The 25,819-nt window shown below is 41.8% G+C and overlaps 1 protein-coding gene across 11 annotated transcripts in view; it reads left to right on the plus strand.

Moving 5' to 3' along the window:
- Positions 1-25,819, plus strand: part of KALRN (kalirin RhoGEF kinase) — a 780,132-nt gene that overhangs the window by 481,493 nt on the left and 272,820 nt on the right. For all 11 annotated transcript variants that reach the window (XR_012154196.1, XM_073305138.1, XM_073305143.1 and 8 more), the window contains 2 exons: positions 14,464-14,633; positions 17,411-17,585. Coding sequence is in view for 10 of the 11 variants with exons in the window: in XM_073305138.1 (XP_073161239.1) it covers positions 14,464-14,633; positions 17,411-17,585 (345 nt within the window). In the remaining variant the exon portion in view is untranslated. The remainder of the gene's footprint in view (positions 1-14,463; positions 14,634-17,410; positions 17,586-25,819) is intronic.

Consider the following 25,819-nt stretch of genomic DNA (forward strand, 5'->3'; position numbering starts at 1 on the left):
CACGTGTGTGGACCCAGGCTGGGAGAGTGACTCCCAGATGCAGTGTAGACATGCCATAAGGCTACCTGTTAGCATTAATTTGGATGTCTAAAAATGTCCATATGTAGGTGAGCATACACTCCACAGTGTATTGAAGGGTTAAGCAAAACATAAGTTTGGGCACTGCCTTGGTGTTCTTTATGTTGGCTGGCAGTGGAGTGACAGATATAAAACCCCAAAGGAATCCCGACCTGATATAGGCATATTTAAGCTACGTGGGTGCTGCATTAAATGTGACAGTTCTGTAATGTAGAAGGCTGCATATGCAGCTTCCCAGTTTTCTGGGGATTAAACACATGCCGCCTGCATTCAGTTCAGCATCAGACGCCAAACTGGCAGCCAACTGGCCAGTCTGTGGCTTCAAGCCTGTCTTTCAATTGTTTAAACCTTTTTGTTTGTTTATTTATTATGCAGTAGGTCTCACTGTCTGCCTTTTTATGTGTTTCTTAGAAAGCTGCCATTTTAAATGGTAGAAGGGCCAGCCTTGGCCTTCTGTCCCCACATCCTCCCCTTGTCCCCTCCTACTCCTATCCCCTCCATCCCCTGCTTCCCGCCCCTGGTTCCCATACCCAGCTCCTGACCCTTCCCAAGTTCTGCCTGTATCCCCACCTTTCTGCTATACATGCTGGCTCCTGCCTGTCCCCTTCCCATCTGACTCCTGCTTCTTCCTTCCCTCCTGCTTATATCTTCCCCCTTCTCTCTGTTCCTGCCCCATCCCCAATTCTTGATCCCTCCCTCCGCAGCTCCTACCCTCTCCACCCTTCCTCCTGCTCCTGCCCCTTATTCCTATTCCTTCCCATCTTCTGCCCGCCTTTGCTCCTACCACAGTCCCTCCTCCCACTGCGCGCCTATCCCCACCCAAGCTTCTTCCCTAGTCCTTCTCCCCAGCCTGCATCTCTTTCCCCTGCCCCCACGTTTCTCACCTTTCTGTGAATTCCAGTCAGGAGGCTTCCTCCTTGTACACACTGCCTTGGTGCCAGCAGGGAATCACAGAGAGCACAGGAGGTGTTGTCCTGCTGCTCTTAGATCCTGTGTCCAGCACCACCATGGAGATATGAATGATGTAAGGACAGTCTTGCTCAGCCCTGGCATCCCCCGGATGGAGCATGTTCAGTTGGTCTGTATGAATGGTGCATGCACACTCTGATCAGCACATAGGAACTGTGGGGGGATTGAGCATGCTCAGTACAAATGGAATCTTGAGCAAATGTAGCTTGCAAACTCTAACAAGTCTCTACTGAGCATGTGCAAACTGCAATTTTGCAGACGCTTGTATCCTGACAAAATCTGGACAAATTTTCATAAGGATGGCTAAAGGCACCTCTCTGGCTCCGGGGAACAGCCTTCCCAATATCAAGTCCCTGCTCTAAAGCATAGAGGTGCTAGATATTCTCAAGGAAACAGTTGTAAAAATATTTTTAATATATGCAAAACAACTTTTTCCCCCTAGGGTTACCATCTTTGAAATGCAAGAAACCCAGCACCCTCCCCAAAAGTCAAGCCCTTCGCAACCCCAACCACATGGCAACTCCACAACTCTCACCATCCCAACCCCGGATTCAACAGCCACTTATAGTATCAAGAGAGAAAACACATATAGATAAGACTGATAATATCATTGATAGCAAACAGGGTGTTTGTTTTATCAGCCAATTCTGCCAGCCAGTCTTTGTAGTCTGTTTCCTTTAGCCAGTTGTCATTGAATGTGTAGTTTCTGATGCTAGCTTTTTTTTTTTTCGGGGGGCGGGGAGTATAGTAGGATTCACTTGCACCATCTCCCTCATCTTCCATTATTTAATAGGCCTTGTACATCTCTGCACTCTCATATGACTTAAACCCTCTCTCACCCACACGCATGGTGCACTTGAGTGTTCGTGGGCAGACAGCTGCTATATTTTCAACAGTTTTGATCTGTTATTGCGTAAACTGCAGAAGTGGGAACACTGCAGCATCTTTAGCTGGACATAGAAACTTTTAACATTAGATATCCCCGTGTCTTGTGATAATAATGCAAAACTTTAGACCCACGTAAAAAAAAACCCTGGCAAATTAAATGATTTTTCGGGCAACTGGCAAATCCATAGAAAACCCGACCAGGCCAATCAAATACCAGCCAGATGGTAACCCTCTTTTTCCCTAACCTCGTTCTCAGAAACTGCAGATCAGTTTTAGCTGAAACTTCCTTGCAAATTTCAGCTTAAGCAGACACCTGCTATGGAGAATGTCAGCCTGAACAGTTTAAGTTTGACAAAGTTATAAGCAACTGAAAACACGGTCTTCTACTGGAAAGCATCAGGTAATCGTAACCATAGGAGTTGCTATCTGTACCATTTAAAATACATATACACACACACACACAGAGTGCTATGGTTATGAAATTAAATTCACTGTGCTTCAGGCAAGTGCCATAACTAGGGGATCTAGATCTTTTAGGTCTTTAATTTTAACAGAGGTTGGTTTTCATATTGTGGTAGAGACCTTGGGAATCTTTAAATTAAATGCTGGCTTGTTTATGGTCTCCTGCTGTGGATTCTAACAAACGGAACAGATGATGACAATGAATCAAAGTTAATCACAGAGCAAACATGACTGTTTCTGGGACACTGTTTAATTCTGTTGTTCATCTTAAATTGACCCACTTCACAGTTTATTTTTCTATACTTTATAATATATTGCTTAAATTTAACTGTTACTATTGTCATTTTGAAGAATATGCCCATCAAATTCATAGATATTCATAGATATTAAGGTCAGAAGGGACCATTATGATCATCTAGTCTGATCTCCTGCACAACACAGGCCACAGAATCTCACCCACCCACTCCTGCGAAAAACCTTTCACCTGTGTCTGAACTATTGAAGTCCTCAAATCGTGGTTTAAAGACTTGAAGGAGCAGAGAATCCTCCAGCAAGTGGCCTGTGCCCCATGCTACAGAGGAAGGCGAAAAACCTCCAGGGCCTCTTCCAATCTGCCCTGGAGGAAAATTCCTTCCCGACCCCAAATATGGCGATCAGCTGAACCCTGAGCATATGGGCAAGATTCACCAGCCAGATACCCAGGAAAGAATTCTCTGTAGTAACTCAAATCCCACCCCATCTAACATCCCATCACAGGCCATTGGGCCTATTTACCATGAATATTTAAAGATGAATTAATTGCCAAAATCATGTTATCCCATCATACCATCTCCTCCATCAACTTATTGAGTTTAATCTTAAAGCCAGATAGGTCTTTTGCCCCCACTGCTTCCCTTGGAATGCTATTCCAAAATTTCACTCCTCTGATGGTTAGAAACCTTGGTCTAATTTCAAGTCTAAACTTCGTGATGACCAGTTTATATCCATTTGTTCTTCTGTCCACATTGGTACTGAGCTTAAATAATTTCTCTCCCTCTCCGGTATTTATCCCTCTGATATATTTATAGAGAGCAATCATATCTCCCCTCAACCTTCTTTTAGTTAGGCTAAACAAGCCAAGCTCCTTGAGTCTCCTTTCATAAGACAGGTTTTCCATTCCTCGGATCATCCTATTAGCCCTTCTTTGTACCTGTTCCAGTTTGAATTCATCCTTCTTAAACATGGGAGACCAGAACTGCACACAGTATTCCAGGTGAGGTCTCACCAGTACCTTGTATAACGGTACTAAAACCTCCTTATCTGTACTGGAAATACCTCGCCTGATGCATCCCAAGACCGCATTAGCTTGAGTGCTGTGATGTTCAGGGTAATCAATTAAATGACTCCCTTAACTGACAACTTTTAAGATCTCTGGGAAGGTCCACCCTTTTGAAGACACAAAGCTGCTCACCAATATACCCAAGAAGCCTCATCTAATTTTTGGTCCACTGGCATTTTAGCCCCCTCCCACCTCAATTCACTATACAGATAAATTTTAAAAATAATTGAAACACAAACAAAGCATGACCAAAAAAAGAATGGCCAAAATTAGCTTTTTATATATAAACATTTCACTGTGTCAATATCTTATATCTTGCGCCGTTTCGGGGGTAGAATCAAGTGCTGCATGTCTTGTTGAAAAGTCGTCAATCTTCCTTTTCAAACGGTATAAAACTCCCAGCTCAGATTTTCAAGGCTGCCTAGAGATTTGACTTTCAAATATCAGCCCTCTCTGCAGGGTTGTGAAATATCAGACCTTACACATAAACCCCTGGTCCAGTACTGAATATTATGGGTGTTGGGTCGATGAAATTTTTGACGGGGGATTTTGTGAGAGGAAGACTCTCCATTTGAGGGGGGAAAGGAGAGACCTTTGTGACAGGTTCAGTTTTAAAAAATGGCAGTTGTGTAAAGGTGCTCGCATGTTTGGAATCTTAGAAATAGTCCTTGTAAAATGGATTAGTGGGCAGAGAAAAGGTGAAGCTGTCAAAGGTGCAGAGTAAATACATTTATCACAAGGATATCACCACCATAGATGCATACACACATATAAAATGGAAAAAAAAAACAACCCACACACATGCATTACCATTGTTAGAACAGGAGAAATGGCTTCAAATACATTTCTACAGAGCCTAGGACAATGAGATAGCATTCTTGATTGGGTAGGTGGGGCCTGTGTGGGTATACTACTAACACAATACAAATAATAAATACGTAAATGCATATAGTTTCATGTGAGCTAAATGCATAAGAGATCAGCCTATGACATCATCAGCTGATTATCATGAACCATCACTCATGGGGACAAATCCTGCCCTTAGGTATGCACTTGCTACTCCCACTGACTTCAGAATTTGCCCATGATTTTGACAGAAGCGTAAGTGCTCACCAGTCCTTTGTGCTGGTAGGTCCCTTACAGGCTTAAACCTGTCACATACCTTAGCAGTGTTAGCAAAGCTCTGAAGCTGTGGAAGCAGGAGAGCAGGGTCATCAAGGACTGTGCTGAGGTCCAATTCGTTTAATGTCTAGAAATAAGATTATTTTACAAAGGATTAAGGAGCCGGGAAGGGAGAGCTGTGGTATCCTGGCAGCACATCCTACACTCAATTGGAAAAGTCTGAGTCTGAAGTACAGCCAGACCCCTATTGAATAAAAATTCTGCCATCTGTGATCTGTTAAAAAAAAATCAGCTAGAGCAAAATGATTGTAAACACAAACATATGGGCCAAATTTCAATAAATCTAGCATGTAGAAAGCCACGTAAAAGAAAAATAACTTGTCTGTTCATCTGTCATGAACTTGCCAAGGGATTCCTATGTTACATGACACATTCTCAATATACACTGCATAGTCCACCTTTTCCTTTCAGTCATCTGTTGTTTGTTGTTTTGTTTTGTTTTTTCTCTGCTTTGACCATGTTCACTATTAACTTTAGACAGGTTTCAGAGTAGCAGCCGTGTTAGTCTGTATTCACAAAAAGAACAGGAGTACTTGTGGCACCTTAGAGACTAACAAATTTATTTGAGCATAAGCTTTCGTGAGCTACAGCTCACTTTATCGATGCATTCAGTGGAAAATACAGTGGGGTGATTTATATACACAGAGAACATGAAACAATGTGTGTTACCATACACACTGTAAGGAGAGTGATCACTTAAGGTGAGCTATTACCAGCAGGACAGCAGGGGGGCGGGGGGAGGAACCTTTTGTAGTGATAATCAAGATGGGCCATTTCCAGCAGTTGTCAAGAATGTCTGAGCAACAGTGAGGGGTGGGGGGGGGAATAAACAAGGGGAAATAGTTTTACTTCGTGTAATGACCCATCCACTCCCAGTCTCTATTCAAGCCTAAGTTAATTGTATCCAGTTTGCAAATTAATTCCAATTCAGCAGTCTCTCGTTGGAGTCTGTTTTTGAAGTCTTTTTGTTGTAATATTGCGACTTTTAGGTCTGTAATCGAGTGACCACAGAGATTGAAGTGTTCTCCGACTGGTTTATGAATGTTATAATTCTTGATGTCTGATTTGTGTCCATTTATTCTTTTACGTAGAGACTGTCCAGTTTGACCAATGTACATGGCAGAGGGGCATTGCTGGCACATGATGGCATATATCACATTGGTGGATGTGCAGGTGAACGAGCCTCTGATAGTGTGGCTGATGTGATTAAGCCCTATGTTGGTGTCCCCTGAATAGATATGTGGACACAGTTGGCAACGGGCTTTGTTGCAAGGATAGGTTCCTGGGTTAGTGGTTCTGTTCTGTGGTGTGTGGTTGCTGGTGAGTATTTGCTTCAGGTTGGGAGGCTGTCTGTAAGCAAGGACTGGCCTGTCTCCCAAGATCTGTGAGAGTGATGGGTCGTCCTTCAGGATAGGTTGTAGATCCTTGATGATGTGCTGGAGAGGTTTTAGTTGGGGGCTGAAGGTGATGGCTAGTGGCGTTCTGTTATTTTCTTTGTTGGGCCTGTCCTGTAGTAGGTGACTTCTGGGTACTCTTCTGGCTCTGTGAATCTGTTTCTTGACTTCACTCCTTGCAACAAAGCCCTCCCCCACCTCCCACTGTTTCTCAGACATTCTTGTCAACTGCTGGAAATGGCCTACCTTGATTATCACGACAAAAGGTCCCCCCCTCCCCGGCTCTTCTGCTGGTAGTAGCTCACCTTAAGTGATCACTCTGGTTACAGTGTGTATGGTAACACCCATTGTTTCACGTTCTCTATGTATATAAATCTCCCTGCTGTATTTTCCACTGAATGCGTCCGATGAAGTGAGCTGTAGCTCACAAAAGCTTATGCTCAAATAAATTTGTTAGCCTCTAAGGTGCCACAAGTACTCCTTTTCTTTTTATTAACTTTAGAGACTCATTGCATCTACAATCCCACCTCTGATTTGGCATGCCTGCTGTGAATTAACCCTTCATATGCCAGACAAAAAGTGCTTTTTAACTCAGTCATTGATGAGTCAGCAAATTCTACAGAAACTCCTCTTTTTAATGAATATAAATAGTACATTCTGTTGGTACCCTCAATGTAAGGAGGACAGAACTTTTCCCAGTCCCCCTGAACAAAGAATTTAGGACATACTAGGAACAAAGAATGTAGGCAATACTAACAAAATAGGGACTTTATCCTGGGAAGAAGAGACTCTGAAGACAAATTGGGGGTTGTGGTGGTGATGTAATTCTGGGATATATAAACAGGTGAATCTCAACTAGGAATAGAGAGGTTGTTTTACCTCTGTATTTGAATGCTGCTTGAAATCTGTGTCCAGTTCTGGTGCCCACAATTCAAGTAGGATGTTGATAAATTGGGGAGAATTCAGAGAAGAGCCACAAGAATGGTTAAAGAATGAGAAAGGATGCCATATTGTGTTAGACTCAAAGAGCTCAATCTATTTAACTTTACAAATAAAAGGTTATGGAGTGACTTGATTACAGTCTATAAGTATCTACATGGGGAACACATATGTAATAATGGGTTCCTCAATCTAGTAGAGAAAGGTATAACATGATCCAATGGCTGGAAGTTGATGCTAGACAAATTTAGACTGGAAATACAGTGTACATTTTGAGAGTGAGGATAATTAACCACTGAAACAATTTATCAAGGGTCGTGGTGGATTCTCCATCACTGACCATTTTTGAATCAAGATTGGATGTTTTTCTGAAAGCCCTGCTCCAGGAATTATTTTTGGGGAAGTTCTCTGTCCTGTGTTCTACAGGAGATCAGACTAGATGGTCACAATGGTCCCTTTTGGCCTTGGAATCTATGAATCTGTGACTGAGCATACAGCTCTATCAGTAGTATGCACAGTCAGTGGTATGCGTTGTCAACATCTGTGACAGTTTCTGTATTCAATAGTCTTCATTAAAGCCATACTGGCAATCTCCTGTAATTCATCCCTGTCACTCAAAAATATGTTCTAGTCCCCTGTAAATGCATGTGCCTGATAAGAGTCTATAAAACTAGTTTAAAGTGGCTAATATGAACACGATAGTTTGAGAAGATGGTGGCTTCAGAAAGAGTCTTTGGTAACAGAAAGGCAAAAACACTTAGTTTAATCCTTCAGAAGTTTTCACAAAGTGATTCAGAGTTGTCACAAGTGACTTATTTATGAAATTCCTAGTCAGGGGCTAGGGTGGGGGAGAGGCACACAAAGGTATTGAAGCTGCAGATCAGGGTAAATGTGTATATATGTTTAGCAAATGATAATTCAAGCCACAGGGAAATGTGTAGAGGAAGAGGGATATCTAGATCCCCTGTTGGAGAAGTTATAGAATGTGATGACCCAGAGAACAGTTTTGAATGGGAATTTCATGGCTCTCCCTCCCATCAGTATAGATCACTGAATGTTCAGTGCGTGGTCCTGCAGCTGTTAGGAGCTCCTCCTGTGCCAGATTCTACTTTGTTTCACTGGTGTAAATCTGGGCTAACTCCACTGACTTCCATTGAATTTCTCCTGATTTACACCAGTATAACTGAGTGTTGAATTTTTTCTTCTCTTTGCAGTCTCTCAGTTAATTGTCTTCAGAGTCATAATTACAGACAAATTAAAAATAAAAACTGCTAAAAGGAGACCATGTTTTTGCAATTCATGCTGATAACAGGAGAACTAAAGAGCATGAACACTGGACTCCTCTGTAAAGCCACCTTCATCTGATGCGGTGGTTAGGCCCTGAATTGCATATATATGTCCTTGGGGATCTACATGCTTGATGTAAGTGTAGCTGTCATTGGCATGTTTGCCTCAAGAGGAGATTATACTGTGCTGTATCAGTGTGGTCCATGCAGAACTTGGAAAAAACATCAGATGTTTAGGCTTTGCAAATCCTTTTGCCATGGGCGAGGATACTAATTAAAAAAGCTACACATACAGAAGCACCAGATGCAGCCTAACCAAGGATGAATATCAAGAAACTGGCAAGGGAATGAAAAAGCAAGAAAGAGGTTAAGAAGGCATCAGATCCTTTCTTCACAAACTGTTCCCTTCTTTCCTTGTGTTCCTTCTTCACAAGCACTTTGTTGATGACATCTGGTCATGTTACATCTTGCTGCAGGATGTCTTATTATCATCAGCATATCGCCATGGAAGTTGCACATTGTGGTTTCATCATCAGCATTGGGTCACACCCTTGTCACATGATGTTCAACTGATGTCACTTTAGTATGGACATTTCATCATGTGATATTTCATTTGTGATACCTGGTCATTAGGGTTGCCAACTTTCTAATCGCCCAAAACCGAAGACCGCAAGGCCCCACCCCTACCCCGCCCCTTCTCCAAGGCCCTGCCCCTGCTCGCTCCATCCCTCCTCCCTCCATCGCTCGCTCTCCCCAACCCTCACTCACTTTCACCAGGCTGGGGCAGGTGGTTGGGGTGTGGGAGGGTTGAGGACTCCAGCTGGGGGTGAGGGCTCTGGGATTGGACCGGGGATGAGGGGTTTGGGGTGTGGGAGAGGGCTCTGGGCTGGGACAGGGGGTTGGGGTGTGGGGAGGGTATGGGCTCTGGGCTGGGGGTGTGGGCTCTGGGTGGGGCCAGAAATGAGGGATTTGGGGTGCGGGAGAGGGCTCCAGGCTGGGGCCGAGGAGTTCGGAGTGTGGGAGGGGGTGTGGGCTCCAGCTGAGGACGTGGGCTCTGGGGTGGAGCCAGGGTTGAGGCGTGAAGGAGGGCACTCTGGGCTGGGGCAGGGGTTAGGGTGCGGGGGGGTGAGGGCTCTGGCTGATGGGGGGTGGGTTCTTGGGGGGCAGGGATGAGGGTTTTGGGGTACAGGATAGGGCTCAGGGCTGGGACAGGGTTTTGGGGAGGTGCGGGGTGCAGGTTCTGGGAGGGAGTTTGGGTGCAGTTGGGTACTCTGGGTTGCGGCAGGGGGCTGGGATGCAGGGTCCCAGCAGCGCTTACCACGACTTCCAGGAAGCAGCTGCCAGGTCCTTGCAGCCCCTAAGCGCATGGGCGGCCAGGGAGGCTCTGCGCACTGCCCTTGTGCCTGCAGGCGCCACCCCTGCACCTCCCATTGGTCACGGTTCTTGGCCACTGAGAACTGCAAAGCCGGCACTGGGGCAGGGGCATGCGTGGAGTCTCCATGGCCTCCCATGCGCCTAGGGGTTGCAGGGACCTGGCGGCCGCTTTTGGAAGCCGCATGGAGCCAGGACAGGCAGGGAGCCGGCCTTAACCCCGGGCCTCAGCTGCACCGCCAACTGGACTTTTAACGGCCCAGTCGTCAGCCTGACCAGAGCCGCCAGGGTCCCTTATTGTCCAGGCATTCCGGTCGAAAACCGGATGCCTGGCAACCCTACCGGTCATGTCATATCTTATCAATCAATATATTGTTTAGTATGTTTCCACTGATATTTCTGTGTTCCATTATTACATGAAAGACATAGGTCCTTCGTGGCATATGAAAATGGTGTGGAAATACCCCAAGGAAACATAACAATAACTTACATTTAGATAGCATTTTACATATTCAAAGTGCTTTATAAACATGAGCTAATTAAGTCTCACAAATACCCTGTAAAGTGTTATTTCCACTTTTTCAGTGTGTAAGTGAGAGAACCCGTGTGGTTACTTTATTTCTCTTTTAATACTGTTTGCTCTAGTTGTCCTGATAACTATTAACCTACTGAGCTACCATGAACATACTTTCCGGGCACACTGTGTAAACAAATGTATCATACCTTATATTGTAAATAGTAGTTTGTGTACTCCTTGCGATTGTATAAATTGTCTGTTTTTTTTATTATTCCCATTTTTAATTATTAGTCCAACTGTAAAAATCTCAATAGTTATTGACCCACTCCTTATTTTGCTTTCTACTAGTATCATTGCTAAATACTTTTAAATCGTATTTTGGGAGATTGAAACTCAATAGCATTTTGAAATAGCAGCATTCAAAGCTGGTGTAGCATAGGGTGCTTAATAGTTATTCTACACTCGCAGACAAAGTTTTCTTAATCATCTTTTCAGATTTCAGATTTTTGATTAATGTGGTCCCTTGCTCTAAGTCAAAGGCAATCATTTCTAGGTAACAAACACAGGTGTCCTTCAAACCTCCAGTAGGTGCTCTCATTAAGTACTTGAGTAAACTGACAGGGGTGCATCAGATGAAAAAGCTGAAAGTAAAGAGCTGTCTTGTTCTTCCATCAAGTGAAGCTGCCTGTGTATTATAGGTGAGAGGAACAGAGAGAAAGTTGCTACAATACAGAAAGAAAAGTGGCAGATGGTCCAAAATAGGGCCTTGGTTTTCTTCCATAGAGCAACAGTCTAGTGATCAGAGAATTAAATATTTTTTTCTTATTTGAAACTATGATTGCCTTAATTTAAAAAAAACAAAACCCTTATCTATATACAGCTTGTTTGTGGACCAGAAGGGCTAAATATTCATCTCAATCTTCTTTGCAGTTGCAGTTTGCAACTACAAAATTTTCACTTGAATGTATTTTGCATCTGTAAAATTTGTGGATGGATATTTTTTGCAGGTGCATATCAGGTTGTTAACCATTAAAGACAATGATTAATATTTGCATCCATGATTTATTGCGGCAGACCATAATTCAGTAAATGTGAATAAGCAAGTGTACAAAAATACCTCTATATTATTGCTTCATGTAGGTTTTCCAGATTTTTCTATCGTCTTTGTTTTTATGAGCTGCGATGCGAGATGGAGTAGAGACTGCTTTCTTTTTTTGAGCTATGCAGATTGTTGGCACTTATAATAAAAATGGTAATTACATTTGGAAAATATGTGACTGCAAATTTTGCTAATGCTAAACATTCAGGAGGAAAACTTGCTTCCTGCAAATGTATGCCAAAAACTTTATTACAACACATAAATGGTTTAAATGAAAAACTGAATCTGTACTCAGCCTAAAGTGAACTGGCTGCCCAGGAGTAAGCTGCAGCATACATTACACTGACTAGGGAAGCCTATGGGCCACGTACCATATGTCTGATGACTTATTCTTTTCTGTCTGGTTACCCACTGAAAAATGATCTGAATCAAAAACTAACGATTTAGAGATAAAAAAGTTGCCTTGGTTTTTAAAATCAGTTGTTGGAATGGACTGATTTTGAAGAGAAGCTGAGCACTTTCCACTCCCACTGACGTCTGTGGATATAGAGAATGCTCTGCACCTCTGAAAATCATTTAGTGCCCTTCTGGTATGAACAATGGCTCATGCAGATTTTTTAATGCAGTTTGAGGCAGTTTGTTTAATTTGTGCAGCTCATTTGTTTTCAAATTTCCTTAGTTAAAGGCTTCTGTGGTACAAATGCTGTTTACCAAGTGAGATTTTCTGTTGATTTCCACATTCAATTTCCATTTTTTTAGTGGAAACAGATGAAATTTGAGCCTCACAATTACTATGAGCTGAGAATAACAACTCTTAAATCATTGACGAGAAATAGCAGTGCTCATTGCAATAGCAATAGCACATTGCAACATAGAAGTATGACTTGAGGTGCAGAATAGCAACCTTTGACATGATTCTGTGGTCATTCCCCATCACACCATGGGCCAAGTGTGGAAAAGCATTATTGAATCCAGGGAAGGGCTACAGTGAAATGCATTATAAACTCTCTCTCTGATAGGGTTTGTATGCCAAATGGGTTTTTTTTAAATCAATTCAGTAGTTGCGTCAGAATTAAAAATCAATCCCCCAAAAACACAAAATGTTTTACTGCATTGTATCAAGCCAAAATAAAGAGTGTGGCTTCTTGGTCTCACTTAACAACCAGCTTCACCTCCGAGTGATGCTGTAGTACATTTCATTTTATTACTTTCGCTGCTCTTATAAATGAAAGACCTTGTAGTGAATTATATTAATTGGAATTACTAGTAGTACAATACCTGGGAGGTGTGAAATAAAGATAAACTTGAGTCAGATTCCTCTTGCAAGTTGTTTCTGAAATATCTTCTTAATCTTATTAATACTGACTGATCCTTTGTATTAGGATTTCCCAGGGATTGGTGGAGTCTAAAGATTTAAAACCTTCTAGTCAAGGATAACCCTAAACTCTGATAGCTTTTGTTATGCAAATTGTCACAATCAAAGGTCATCCTCTGGAAAAATCTGACATTAATGAGTTCAGAGATTCAGATGCTGTCTCAAGCAAATGTAGACATTATGGAAATGCTTTCCTAAGTGACTTACCCATGGTTACACAAATAGTCAGTAACAGAGTTAGGAATAGAACAGAGGAAGCCTGATTCCCACAACAAATCAATAGGCTTATGGTCCATTGGGCCTCATTCTGAAGAGTAACATAGTTTTACCAACTTCACTGACTCTCCCGCGTAGTTGTCTGTCTTTTATTGATGTGTAGCCCTAACTCTCTTTGAGGAGAATCACTTTATAGCTGCATGAAAAAGCAGACAAAACACAGTCCCACTGTTGCCCAAGGTACTAGCTCTGCACTTTTTAGAATTCCCACAATTGGAATGGCAACACTTCCCAATACAGTGACCTGTCCTGTCACCTTGCACAAGATGCAGCAGAGAGCAACAGAGAATGGGTTAATGGGACACATCAAGTGGAAAATATTCTTTCATAGAGCCATGAGGATTTGCTGGCAGATCGCCAGCTCAGTTGATGCAATTTTACATTACTCTACAAGGCAAGCTTAATGGGGAAACCTCAGTGCTTTGTAAGGGGCTTTGTAACTATCTAGGAGCTTGGGCTTGTCTGCTGTTCAGATTTCAGTGAGTGAACAGCTGTCTGGAAATTCTAATCTAAACACTTAGTAAAATGATGTTTTTAAGTAATAGTCAGGACCATTTAAAATGGATGGATCAGCATAGAATTGATTGGGGTCTCTGTTGTCCAGTAGAAACAAAGACACCTTTTTATTATGTCTGGATTTCATCTAGATCCTAAAGTCACAATCTCAGATGCAGAGGGCACATTACAAAAATACTGTATGGAAAGCATAGTTGATTGGGCACAACTGATTATCAATCAATATCACACACTTGATTTATTTTCTTAGGGCCTGATCCTGCAAGATGCTGAACACATTCAACTTCAAGTAAAGTCAGTGGGATCTGAGGACATGAAAGCTTATGCTCAAATAAATTTGGTAGTCTCTAAGGTGCCACAAGTACTCCTTTTCTTTTTGCGGATACAGACTAACATGGCTGCTACTCTGAAACTCAGCTCCTGATAGGATTGTGTCAATTTAAGGGGTTATAATTTATTTGTTGTATGTAGAGTTCATTGCAGCAGTACATTAGTTTAAGGTTATAGTGATATATAATAGACCGAGATGCCAATTAAATTAAGAAATACAGTGCTTAATATTCTGATATGTGTATTTTACTTTGATGTTTAAAATTAAATTCCATCTACCAGAATCCAGAACTCAATATAGCTTTTTGATTTTGAAACCATAAGTTTAGGTATCATTTAGCATCTGAAACAATTTGTGCGTAGAATCTTGATTAATGCTTTCTAAAATGGGATTAAATGATAAAAGGGTTAAATCTCAACCTCTTTCTCTTTCTGATTTGTATTTCTTTCCCCTCCTTCACAGCTGTGGACATGGATGGAAGATCTACAGAAGGAGCTCTTAGAGGATGTCTGTGCTGACTCAGTGGATGCGGTTCAGGAGCTTATCAAGCAGTTCCAGCAGCAGCAAACAGCCACCCTGGATGCTACCCTCAATGTCATTAAAGAAGGTGAAGATCTAATCCAACAGCTCAGGTATGTGTCCTACCTCAGGAGAGATGTCAAGAAATCTGGTGAAGCATTGTGCATTAGGTGCAAGTTAACAGGGGAAATGTAACTTACAATTTAACAGAAGGATTTATTCACTACCTTTTATATTTATGATGGTTCAGGCTCTTATAGTATTTTATTGAAACTGCAAGGAGTGATTTGTAGAGACTAAGAAGAATAGTCTATGAATCAGCATGGATTGCTGTATCTAATGGATTGGTAGATATATAGATTAAATGTTTTTCAGGTGAATATTTTTGAGTGAATATTTATGGAAGATTGTTAAATGGTTGTGAGCTGAGGCCCAGTAGGTTACGTGATTACTCTTGCTGTATGGAAGCTGTATGCCTGTAAATAAAGCCTGTATAATTGTATAACAGGCCACAGTATTTCACTGTGTGCAGTACATGTAGTTTATTCATGCCGTCAGACTATTCTTGTATTGGCATTTGTATTATAAATTAAAGCTGCTCCTTTTACCCAATTTAGAATGCGCTAGTTGACTGACTTTAAGAAATGTTTCTGTCCTCTCGGTAAATATGAGTTTCTTAAACTTTGTTCCTATCCAGTGTGAATTTATCTTATCAAGAAATTCCACCCCAAGGGTCACGTTCTGCTCTCATTTACACTGGTTTTACCCCAGTTTAACTTTGACTTCAGTGATGTTTTACTGATTTTTCCTGGTGTGACTGAGATTAGAATCAAGCCCTATATTTTTGTATTGTGAGGGTTATCCTAGGATGGAGAATCTTCCAATACCTGCCAGGAATGTAACCAAAAGATCATCACTAAAACAGAAGAAGTAACTTGTTTAACGGGAGTTCACTAAATAAGATTTTTGTCAGTCACAGTAGTACTCTTCTTGAGTCTTCCATACAGAGTCTATAGATACAAATTACCTCTCTTCCTTCCTCCATGTGCAGCTATGTACATTCTACTACAAGAACTTCTGCTATATATAATGTGATTATATAGAGCTTGGTTGTGATTCAGCTGATGCAGCTACATGGGGGGAAATGGGGTGTAAATGTCTCTGCCTCACTGTACAACTGCACAAGGGTTACCTGGATCACAGGTAAGCCTTTTGAGTGCAGGAGGGAAGAAAGGGGATTCCTTGCTTGATATTTCTTGCTGTGAGCCGATGGGTAAGAAAGGACAGAAGTAGGCAGAGTCTTGGTTCCATGGACTACAAGCTAGCTGGCCAGGAGTGTGGGGAAATGCTCTGTGTTTGGTAATAAGCTAACTCAGCATACTTCCCCATGCAACTGTGCAAAACAGGAGCTCAAGTCACAGTTTCTTTTTGGAGCTCCTACACACCACGCATTATACAGGGCTAGGAGTAAACCCTTAATCACCTTTCAGTATCATGGTTAGGTTGCACAGTTTATTGCTGCAGTCCCCGGAATTGATGTTTCAACATGGTTTTCTTTTCCCCAAGACAGAATCACAGACTGATAGGGACTAGCAATGGAAAATGTCTGCTGGTTCATCCTATTACACTACCAGGGCAGGATTTTTCCTTACAGTATATTTTATAGTGCTTCAAACTGTCTTATTTTAAATGTCTCAAGCAACGCAGCTGCCACTGTGTACTTTATGGGGAAAACAAAACATAACTTTCTTTGGCATTTTACTTGTTTTAACTTAAGCACCAAAACTTCGGCACTCAATTCTGTCTTCAGATCTGCCTACATGGCTCCCGCTGAAGTTAGGGGAAGCTACACTGGCATGTCTGAGGAGAGAATTTACCTTTAATGCCCCGAAAAGCTTATTTATCCACAGAACCCACAGGACAAACATATATTAAAGAACCCAAGCTTCCAGATCCCTACTGTTAAATGTGAGAGAGCCAGCAATGAGGAAACGGACAATAATGAAAATAGTTTCTGCCCTGTATTTATAATGCACAACTGTCTTGGGGCCAGATTGTGGCATTAAGGCAGACCCCTGCTATTAAGATGGTGCAACCTGCTCCTCCTGACTGCTTGAGCTGGAGAGTAGGGGGTGGTGCTATGGCCCTTTCTCCTCTCTGCTCCCTTTGGAATGATGTGTGCTCTGGGGGTGCATAGCAGAAGCAGTTCCTGAACACCCCTGGGGACATGGAGTGTACAGTGAGGGAAGATTCCTTGCACCCTACCCATCACCCTGGGCACCTACACAAGGGCAAGTCACAATCTGTCTTTTAGTGTTTTAAAATACTTACAGTGTTGGAATTTTTCCCTGGTTATGTTTCATTCTGACCAATTAATCAAGGGGAATCAGAAGAATCCCAGTCTTGTTAGGCTAAAATATTGGCAATTCAAACTCTCTTAACTCACTAGCAACAATGCAAATGGTGGCATAATTTAACTTGTAAAGATCTACAGCGTGTTAGTAGCAGCTTTGAGGATGATGCTTCTGAGACAGGCTGATTGTAGAAAGAAATGGGTCATTTGGACTAGAATTAAATGGGATTGCCAGTCAGATTCCTCAAAAGATCAGTTCAGATTTATGTGCCATTCTGTTCCCCTCCAACTCCTTGTTAGTGTATCAGGGTCAAAGTGTCACAACATGTGAAAGGATGTGCTCATTGTTTTGACTTTGTGTTGAGTCCAGGAAACACAGGATTTCAACAAGCAGAAGAAATGAGCATTGCATATACCTTCCTCCAGCCCTTTGTGCTTCGGCTCACTTCTCAGCTGTGCACAGAATTGAGAGTGTTTAATTCCTGCTCTTTTCTTGCATTAATGCTGAGCTTTAACCATTCTCCTGCCTTGACACAGGGATTCAGCGGTATCCAACAATAAGACTCCACACAATAGCTCCATCAGCCACATCGAATCTGTCCTTCAGCAGCTTGATGAGGCCCAGGTACAGATGGAAGAGCTCTTCCATGAACGGAAAATTAAGCTCGACATCTTCCTTCAGCTCCGGATTTTTGAACAGTACACCATAGAGGTAAGAGCTGTGTGGGTGACCTGGGAAAGGTAGCACTGTGGAGGTGGTGACTATGTCTCTGACTAATACTCTAACAGGATACACAGAGTTCCAGGGAATCACAGAAGACTTTGATTACACTGAGATGTCTGGTGGAACTAGGAGGTGAATAGAAATCAGTTGTTAACTTGGAAATTTAGAAACCAGTAATATGCCTTTGTGACATACTGATAAAATACAAGACACGTTCATGTCTGCCCAGCTGATTGTATTCAGAGTGTCTGAATGCTTTGGTGACCAGTTTTATGGCATGCATCGTACAGTGGCTTACATATGCCCCTCATGTACATCTGTCTTTGCTAATCTAAAGTTCACGATTTTTTGCTGGTGAGATTTTTCTCTTTAGATGCATTTTATGGCTTTGAACCCCTCGATGCAACAAAATATTAAGCATCAAATGAAGGGTTCTCTTACAAATCAGGCATAACAGTTGTTTTACATAAAGGGGGAAAAGAGAAATACTGTACAAGAAGCCCTAAAGTACTCATCATGTAATTTTATGTGCCTGGGAGTAGATTTAAAAAGAGGTCTTATATCTCTACCTTGTACTCCTTTTTTTAAATCAAATGCTATTGTTGAAAAAACTGTTATCAGTGCACTAAATAAATGAAGTTTTCTTGGACTGAGTAATTTTAAAGAGATTTTTAACAAATCTGAATAAATATTTACCTTTAAATCAGATGGAATGTGATACCAAAGCATGGGATGTTAATTAATTTGTGTCTCATGTATGCTGGAACATAGTGTTGTGTACATAGCCCATATGAGGTATCAACTTGCGACTGTGTCTTTCTTGTGGTGGTTCAGAGACACCTTTGGGAGTGAATAAATCTGTTAATGTGGCGCTTTTTTTGAAGTGTTCTATGATGATATATTCCTAGAGATGTTGCATGTAATTCAATAGGTGTTCTGATGGAATATATTGATAGTTAATGGAAACTTTAGAATGCTACATAACACTTCATAAGAGACAGTTTATTTTAAGTTAGGACAAGAAATAGTGTTACATTATAGTAGATGGAAAAGCTGTGAATGCAGATTCCTAGATGGGAATTGATCTATAGCAATATGCAACAGATACAGTACAGACCCACATTTCTGTATAGTCATATTTTGTAGGGAAAGCTATTCTACAGTTTTTGCTATAAATATAAATAGAACAGTCTTGTTAAAATAGTTCTTTGCATACCATTCACATACAAACACTTGGATATCCTAATACATACTCTTACACACATGGTATGTTTGCGCAAGAGCAGTGGTTGTCTTAAAAACTCAAACTTCTAGGTACATGCAATAACCATGGCATCTGCATATGCATAGAATAGAAGATACTGTGGTACTGCAGAGTGGCAAATGCTGAGTATTTAATGACTCCCACTCTTCATGAGCATGTGTGTACATGCATGTATATATATGCGTGTACTTTTTAGACTGAAATCAAATTAAATGCAAACTATATAGGTATGTTTGCATGCAGCATACACTGGATGTTCATAGTGGAGCTGTGTGAGCCTTTCATTAAGAACTCCAAATCACGTGAAGCTTTCTGAGTTTCATTGCAGACCGCAAGCCTGGGTTATGTACACAGCAGGAAGATTAGGGATGTTCCATGTGGCAGTATGGCTTCACCGTGCCTCCAACTTCAGCAAGTGACACCATCTAGCTTTGAGGGAAGATTTCAGAATTCATTCCAGTTATAACTCTTTGCCCTTATGCAGTGCTTTTCAATCAAGGATCTCAAAGTGATTTTCCAAGGTGGATAGGTATCTTTATCCCTGTTTTATAGATGGGGAAACTATGGCACAGAGCGGTGACATGACTTGCCCAAGGTCATACAGCTGGTCATGCTCAGAACTGGGTGTAGAGTCCAGGTCCACCGTGTCTACTTTATCGCTGTGTGGGTATTTGCTTTGATGCACACAGACACATCTAGTAGGCCCTGACTCAGCAAGGTGCTTGAAGTTCAACATGTACTTTGACCTTGCTGAATCAGGGCTGTAGTGACTAATAGGGGCTTGAAAGAAAACCAGTGATGTTACTTTGATTTACTATTGTTTATGTGTGATTTTCTCTTGTTTATTATGAGAACACTAGAACTCACACTACAAGAGTCAGAGAGCATGTTTCTTATTTGCATCGGGAATCTGATAGGCAGAGTCTTGTAGTTAGAGATCTCTTTCTTTAAATGAAATGTATAACTATGACACATAATTCATAACCAATGACAAAACAGAAAAAGTTTGTAGCCAGATCAATATAGGAACTTATAAATAAGTCTAGCTGCCAAGATTAGTCTTCAAGCAAGGAAATCAACTTAAACGACAATAAAATGAAAAGCAATTTGAAATGTATGTTAAATGTCACCTTTATATTATACATCTTAAGCAATTGTTGATTTGATTCAGCTGACAAAAGAATAATCTTTAAACAGATACTAGATTGCAGTCAGTTGTCTCAAAACTATAATAAAGACTCCTGTGTGTCAATAGTGGAACCATTATCAGAATTAACAGAGCTATTTTATCCTATTTTTAATTTGGGAAGCCAAAAAGATATTCCCGTCATCATAATTAAGAAACCTGTAATGCTTTTGATCTTTGTTTATTCTAAGCGTGGCAGAGAAGACAACAGAGGCTGGGAGACTAAGAGCAACAAATTATACCTTAAGCAAAATGTGTTTTTATTGATGGTGGTTGGCTTGAGATTTAGCTGGAAATTAAATTTTTATATTTTTATTGTTTTCCATGATGGCCCAGGTTCTCAGGTGTGGGTGTAAACTGAATATAGAAGCAGAGGCTGTGCTGTGTAAATAAAGCATGCTGATACAATGGACACCACTGTGATTCTCAGATCAATAATTCCTTCTTCTGTGCTGGTTTAAGTCCCCTTCTATCTGTCCAGAGAGCAGAGCTACCTCTGTCATCACCTGCAATCACATTCCCGCCGTGCTCTCATGCTGGAAAACACTGTCACCATTCTGACTGATTAAGCATGCCTTGTCATTTAAGATATGGGAGTGAAGCCCTTCCCTATGGTGGAAAGCTGAAGTGGCTAACCATAAGTGAGAAAAGATGCATGGTAGAGGCACTTTTGTGAGCACATCCTGAAGTCTGTGTTGTGCTTTCAAAACCAAGGCATTTGATGGACATGCATAAGATTCCAATGGCTTTCCTAGAAACTGTCCTATAGCTGGTTTCAGAGTAACAGCCGTGTTAGTCTGTATTCGCAAAAAGAAAAGGAGGACTTGTGGCACCTTAGAGACTAACCAATTTATTAGAGCATGAGCTTTCGTGAGCTACAGCTCTACTCTGGTAGATGCATCTGGCTCCATGCCCCTCCCCTCTTGTCAAGCTCCGCGTTGCCTACTCTCCCTTCCACTCTACCAATGTTCCCAGCCTTGTCCACATTTTTCTCAGCTTCTGACATCTTCCTGCCTTATTCCCCATTGTCCCCTATGCATAATACAAGCACCCAGAGCTCATTCACAAGGCCCCTACCCAGTCCACATTTAAATCCCTCTTAAAGTCCCTCTTCTGCTGTGCTGCTCACAGTGAGTAGTACTGATTTGTATGTTAATTGCCTGTTGCCCCTCCATGACTTAATCTCTGTGTGCTTATCTGCCTAGCCTTAGGTTATGAGCTCTTTGGAGCAGGGACTGTCCCTGCCTTAAGTGTCTGGAAAGTACCTAGCAGGTGGTGGGTACTGCTGTAAATAAATAATAAAAATAAAATAACAATGAGGAAGTCAGAGCCATGTCTTTTTGAATTTCTAATTCCTTTTGTTAATATAATGCAATATTTAAATGATGTGACTAATTCTAGCGCTCTTATATGAGTCATTGCATATCATTTCTATAATTATATATAAGGGTTATATTAAATCTAAAAAGAACATAGGATAAAAATGCAGCAAAGCAGCAAAGATCACAGTTAAAGCTAAAATTCCATTCTTAACTTAATCCATTGTTCTTTGCAGATAACCTACTAAAGTCACCCTCTCTTTAGAGTGCCTTGAAATAAATCTGAAAAATGGGCTAAGTTAAGAATGGCTTTTGTTGCATTTGGGCTTGTGCCTTTTTCACTACTGGAAGATTTTGCCTGAATGTTTTTTTTTAAATGTTTTCCCCCCTTGCTTATTTCTTTTAACTTTTAGGGTGATCAGGAATACCTGGCTATGTGCGAGGTCTATCTGGAAGTCTCTGCAGATATAGATTGTTAGTGCTCACACCTTGATGGAAGTAGTGGTGGTGAAATCTTTAACAGAAATGGCTTTCTCCAAAATGCTCATTAGGCCTTGAAGTTAAATAAGTGATAATAGAAACAGGCAAAAACCAAAGAGTTGAAAACAGTCTTACTGAAAATCCCTTCCAATCTCAGTGGCTCATCTTTCACCTTACTGTTGTGTCTCCTGGCAATTCTCCACTACAAGACTCTTTCCTTGGGAGCTTCATCCACTGCTTGAAGCTGCTTCTCCATGGTGGAACCCAGAAGGGGCATCTGCTGAAGGATCACCAATCCATTCCTGGGGCAAATGCCTTTTCTTACTTAACTGCCCCCATGGACATTATGAAGAGGATACAAATTGCACCCCAACCCTCCTCCTTCCTGGAGAAATAGTCACACCCTGTATTGTATTTGGTCAAACATCTCTATTTTAATTCCAAGCATCTGTCTGCTTACTGTTTTCCATATCCCTTGTTTGTCTAGCTCGCTTTTAAAGCTAAAAATATGGAGGATAGTTTCAAAGCTACAAATGGCAGTTAAGTGCCTAGCCACTTTGACTTTCAATGGGAGTCAGGTCCTAACTGCCATTTGTGCTTTTGAAAATCTAACCCCTTCTCTCTGGCTTCCCTAGATGGTGAAATCCACATTACAGGCCACTTTCTTTTGCGGTTCCTCTCGTAAACTTCCTCTGAGAATTGCCTTAAATGTCCACTCTGTAGATTTCTGTTGGAGTTGGAGCTTATCTATAAACTTTCCCTCCTGCTCTGGTGCTTGGAATACAGATAGATCATCTTCAGAGTTAATTGTACTCCACGAACACTACCTATACTTCCATTTATTTAGGTGCATTGGACTTTATCCATTCTGCAAGGAAATCTGCCATCTGTGTGTATTTTCTCTCCAACTTGTATCACTTCCTTTTTTATTTAGAGAAGAGGTATTCTACCTAAAAGTGAACCCACGGTGTTTCTGTTGGTGATGGCAAACCAGCTACAATCAGTTAGGAACTCTTGTCTGCACTAGGGACTTCTGCTTCTTACTCAAGTCAAGGCAGATGTTTGGCATACGGATATTAATCCAAAGCCATGTAACGTGATTTGTTGTCTTCTCTTTCCTGCTCCAGTCCTAATATATTGGATAATCTTTAGATAGTGGATATTTGATCTGCTTTTTGACTAAGTATATCGATTCCAAATTGTGACTGGCAACTGGAAACAGGCATAACAGACTACTGAAAGCTTTCAGATACCCCAGTGACAATGGATTCTGATTTATAGCAGCTTCATTAATTACTCTTGGTTGATAGTCCTCCTTTTATTTAAGGGACCTACCCTATTTGGTGCCTGATAGCCCACATTATTTTATCAAATCAATGTAGATTTCAAGACAGAAAGGGACTATTATGATCATCTAGCCTGATCTCCTTCATAACACAGGCCAAAGAACTTCATCCAGTGGTTTCTGCATCCAGCCCAATAACCTGTGTTTGAACTAGAGCAGGGATCGGCAACCTTTGGCCCGAGGCCCGCCACGGTAAGCCCCCTGGTGAGCCCAGCCGGTTTGTTTACCTGCCGCGTCCGCAGGTTCGGCTGATCACAGCTCCCACTGGCCGCAGTTCACTACTCCAGACCGATGAGGGCTGCGGGAAGCGGTGGTCAGCACATCCCTTGAGCCGCACCACTTCCCCCAGCCCCCATTGGCCTGGAACGGCAAACCGCGTCCAGTGGGAGCTGCAATCTGCTGACCCTGCAGACACGGCAGGTAAACAAACCATCTGGGCTCACCAGGGGGCTTACCCTGGTGGGCCGCGGGCCAAAGGTTGCTGATCCCTGAACTTGAGAATACAAAAGCAATATTTCTTCCCAGTTTTAAGCCAGGGATCTTTCACATGATGTGAACATAGTAACTGTTACATTAAAAGGACATTATTGTCAGAAGGTCAGGCTGAAAGAGACAGAGAACCATTTGACCCTTGTTGAGAGACATTAGTGGAGGTGCTGAGTATTGAACTGAGGGGCTCACATGTATGAAGCATATGTTATATCACTGAACGTTATCCCCAACTAATATCTATAAAATGTGCTTTGTCCTGTATTTTAGCACCAGTCATGAAAAGGCTTATAGCTGTGATGGAAATGAATGACACTGTTCTACAAATAAAGGGTTGTGAGGTGCTGTCCCTCAGAAACATGCTCTGCCCTGGTCATGCTGCCTATTCCCCTTCCACAATCATTTACCACTAAAAGCAGGAATAGTCTGAACAGGTGTGTGCGCATAGAGACCATTGCCAGGGTCAGGGCTAGTACATGCCTCTGACCACCCTACGGATCCCATAGGCCTTTCTCTGCAGGGAAGCTTCTCCAAGACTTTGCAGGTGGTCCTATAAAGTAGCTGCCAGATTCTTCCCAGTGATTCTGCCATCCACTTTCCTGGTGTGTGTCTGCAAAGCGCCACCCAGAATCCATTCTGTGCGGATTTTACAGTCGCATGCAGTCCATGTTCTTTTCTATTTCTGCCCTTGGAGATTCACAGCAGATGCTCACTGTGGACAGAAGGACAGAATTTGGTTCTTTAGTCTTGTCTTATACTATGAAAGGTCCCTGGGTCACTAAAGTCTGCTATGTGCTGAATTTCGTTTTCCACCTTTACCATTTCGTTGGCTCTATTTTTCCTCCTATCAAATCTTGCAGCTTTGATTTCACTTCTTGGCTCTTCGGGCTTAACATGAATTTGGAAAGGAACAAAAGTCTTCTGTCAGGCAGTAACTCACTTCACTGTTATTTATAACTCACTTGAGTGTCACTTTCCAAGTTTATAACATTAGCAGAGTCTTTCACATGAATTAGCTGTCTGCTCAGAGATACAGGATTTTTATGGCTTTGTACAGATAGATCTGTATAGTTGACACTCAGAAATGAGGATTCTTTGTTCAAAATCAGGTTCCAGAGATCTTGGCTCATAAAATATGAATTACATAATAGGCATCATAAAAAAGATTCCAGCCACTCCTACTTGTAGAGCTTTTATTTTTTCACATACATCATATTGGATGTCCTTACATTTTCACCTGGAAAGCGAGGCTCGAAGCTGTCTTTTAGAGACATGTTCAGTTTTTTATATTTTGGGATTCAGAATCCAAAGCATCAGAGCACAATCATTGCAATGACATCGTCCATATACCCACTATCAACCCATCCAGTGTGGCATCTCTGCATATTATCAAAAACAGGAGGAATGTATTGTGATACCTTCAGAGCCACCCCACACTGAAGCCTGTCTTGCAGTCTGAGAGACAGGAACAGGGAGCTTTCTGCAGGTGTAGGATTCATAAAAGTGACAGCTTCATTCTCCCTTCCTGCTCCTGCCATCCACATCAGTCTGCTGGCAACGTTCTGCTCTTAGGTGCACTAAATAGATGTCATTCTATGATCTGCTCTACTAATCTACTCTGCACTCCTCTGGTGAGCTGAGTGCTGGAGCTGAGATCCGCTTGCTCTCCATTTCCACTGCCAAAACCCTGGGTCATGCCATGGTTCTGTCTCCCCTGGATTGCTGTAAACACCTCCTCAGCAGCCTCCCTGACTCTCCTCTCTTCAGTCTAGCCAACTACTAAGCAATCTTCCTCTCCCTCTGCTCTGGCTATGTTAGACCTTCATCACCATCTCCTTCCATGTACTCCCTGTCTTCATGTCCAGGCTCTGCCCAGCTCCTTCATTGCCTCTATATGACCTTCCCTCACTCCCCACCTTGACTCTACCCTGCCCACTCTTCTGCTGTTTGCCTGTTCAATGTCACATATTCCATCTTACTTGACAAATTAACCCTGTGAGAGACCTATATAGATTTTTTTCTTGCCATGGAAGAATATTAGAGATAAAATGGGTGAGGTAATATCTTTTATTGGACCAACGTCTGGTGGTGAAAGACAAGCTTTCGAGCTTACGCAGAGCTTGGAAGAAGAGCTTTGTG

The sequence above is a fragment of the Lepidochelys kempii genome, chromosome 11, assembly GCF_965140265.1.
Source record: "Lepidochelys kempii isolate rLepKem1 chromosome 11, rLepKem1.hap2, whole genome shotgun sequence".
Lineage (NCBI taxonomy): Eukaryota > Metazoa > Chordata > Testudines > Cheloniidae > Lepidochelys > Lepidochelys kempii.